Consider the following 1,244-nt stretch of genomic DNA (forward strand, 5'->3'; position numbering starts at 1 on the left):
GCTGATATCGACAGGTAGATCGCAATTGACAGGTTGCTGACCCTCCCATAGAATAAAATTGGATTGAAACGCGTATAAGTAATGACACCAGCAGAGGTTGTTGATTTAGGAAATATCTGGCTGACTTAGAGGGTCAGGAAGGGATTTTTTTTCCCTGTTGAAACAAGTTTGACTATGCATTATAAGGATATTTTGATCAACTTTCTGTATAGGGTTCTATAAATACAGGTTTTCAGTTTATGTATTTTTTTTTTTTTTTTTTTTAATTGCTTGATCTCAATGGACTTGTCTTTTTCCAGTATAACTCTGATTCTCAGTAGAATTTTTCTTCCAACCCTACCCACCCCCTACTACTCTGGGCATAAACGGATAAACCTTCCTCCACCCATGAAAGTCTCTAATCCCGCATTAGCGAAGCCCCGCATCTGCCAGTTCAGACCCTCCCGGCTCATCGGGATGATTTTCAGCTGATGAGAGTTAAATCCTCAGACGTTGATAATTTCACAGTGTCGGTGTTTGTGGTTTTAATGTCATCTTTTTTTCCTTTCCCTGACAGCCCTGTCAAGTTGTGCCAGCGTGAAAGAGCTGATCCGCACCAAGCAGGGCCCCTTCACATTGGAGGAGCACACGCTGCGAGAGGACAGCTGGAGCATCGAACGGGTCGCTGAGTCCTTACAGGAATATTCCCATCTCCTGCCGGAAGAGCCAGGGGCCAAACGGCTGAGAATAGAGGAGGAGCGTGAGCCTGCCGGACAGTGACTCTGCATGGCCCATTTATAAACTGTCCACATGTGAATTGCATGTCATGGAAGATGAGAAAAAGCCCTTCAAAAGAGATTTCACTCTGGCAGATTCATGAGCCCCGTCTTCCTGGGAATCAGTTTGAAGACTCATTTATCAGCATCATTGGAGCTTCAGGAATTGGACAGCAGAGCATTGTAGGAAACCTTAATATTGTATGAAAATAAATGTACCCTGCATGATACATGCACACCCCTGAATAGAGAACAATCGTGAGGGCCGTTTAGGCTGGGTTCAGACTAGCTGCAGCCATGGCACACAGCAGGGGCTCTGGTGCGTGTCTGTTCACCATTTTATGTGCAAATCGGGTCTGAATTTTTGGCTGAATTTGTACCTGAAACAGACCAGAAGACTCACTGAACCCTTCTGCAATTCAGACCATTGAGAGCCTGTGTTCTGTCAAAATGGCCAACTCGTCCATCTCCAACCCACGTCACTTCCGG

General features: G+C 45.4%; 1 protein-coding gene across 1 annotated transcript in view; it reads left to right on the plus strand.

Moving 5' to 3' along the window:
* The window catches only part of TRUB1 (TruB pseudouridine synthase family member 1), a 39,796-nt gene extending 38,769 nt beyond the window's left edge, over positions 1-1,027 (plus strand). The window contains exon 8 of the mRNA XM_082267956.1: positions 557-1,027. Coding sequence (XP_082124082.1) covers positions 557-759 — 203 coding nt within the window. The 3' untranslated portion in view covers positions 760-1,027. The remainder of the gene's footprint in view (positions 1-556) is intronic.
* The last annotated feature ends 217 nt before the right edge of the window (positions 1,028-1,244 follow it).

This window comes from Pelophylax lessonae, assembly GCF_965119305.1.
Source record: "Pelophylax lessonae genome assembly, chromosome: 9".
Taxonomy (NCBI): domain Eukaryota; kingdom Metazoa; phylum Chordata; class Amphibia; order Anura; family Ranidae; genus Pelophylax; species Pelophylax lessonae.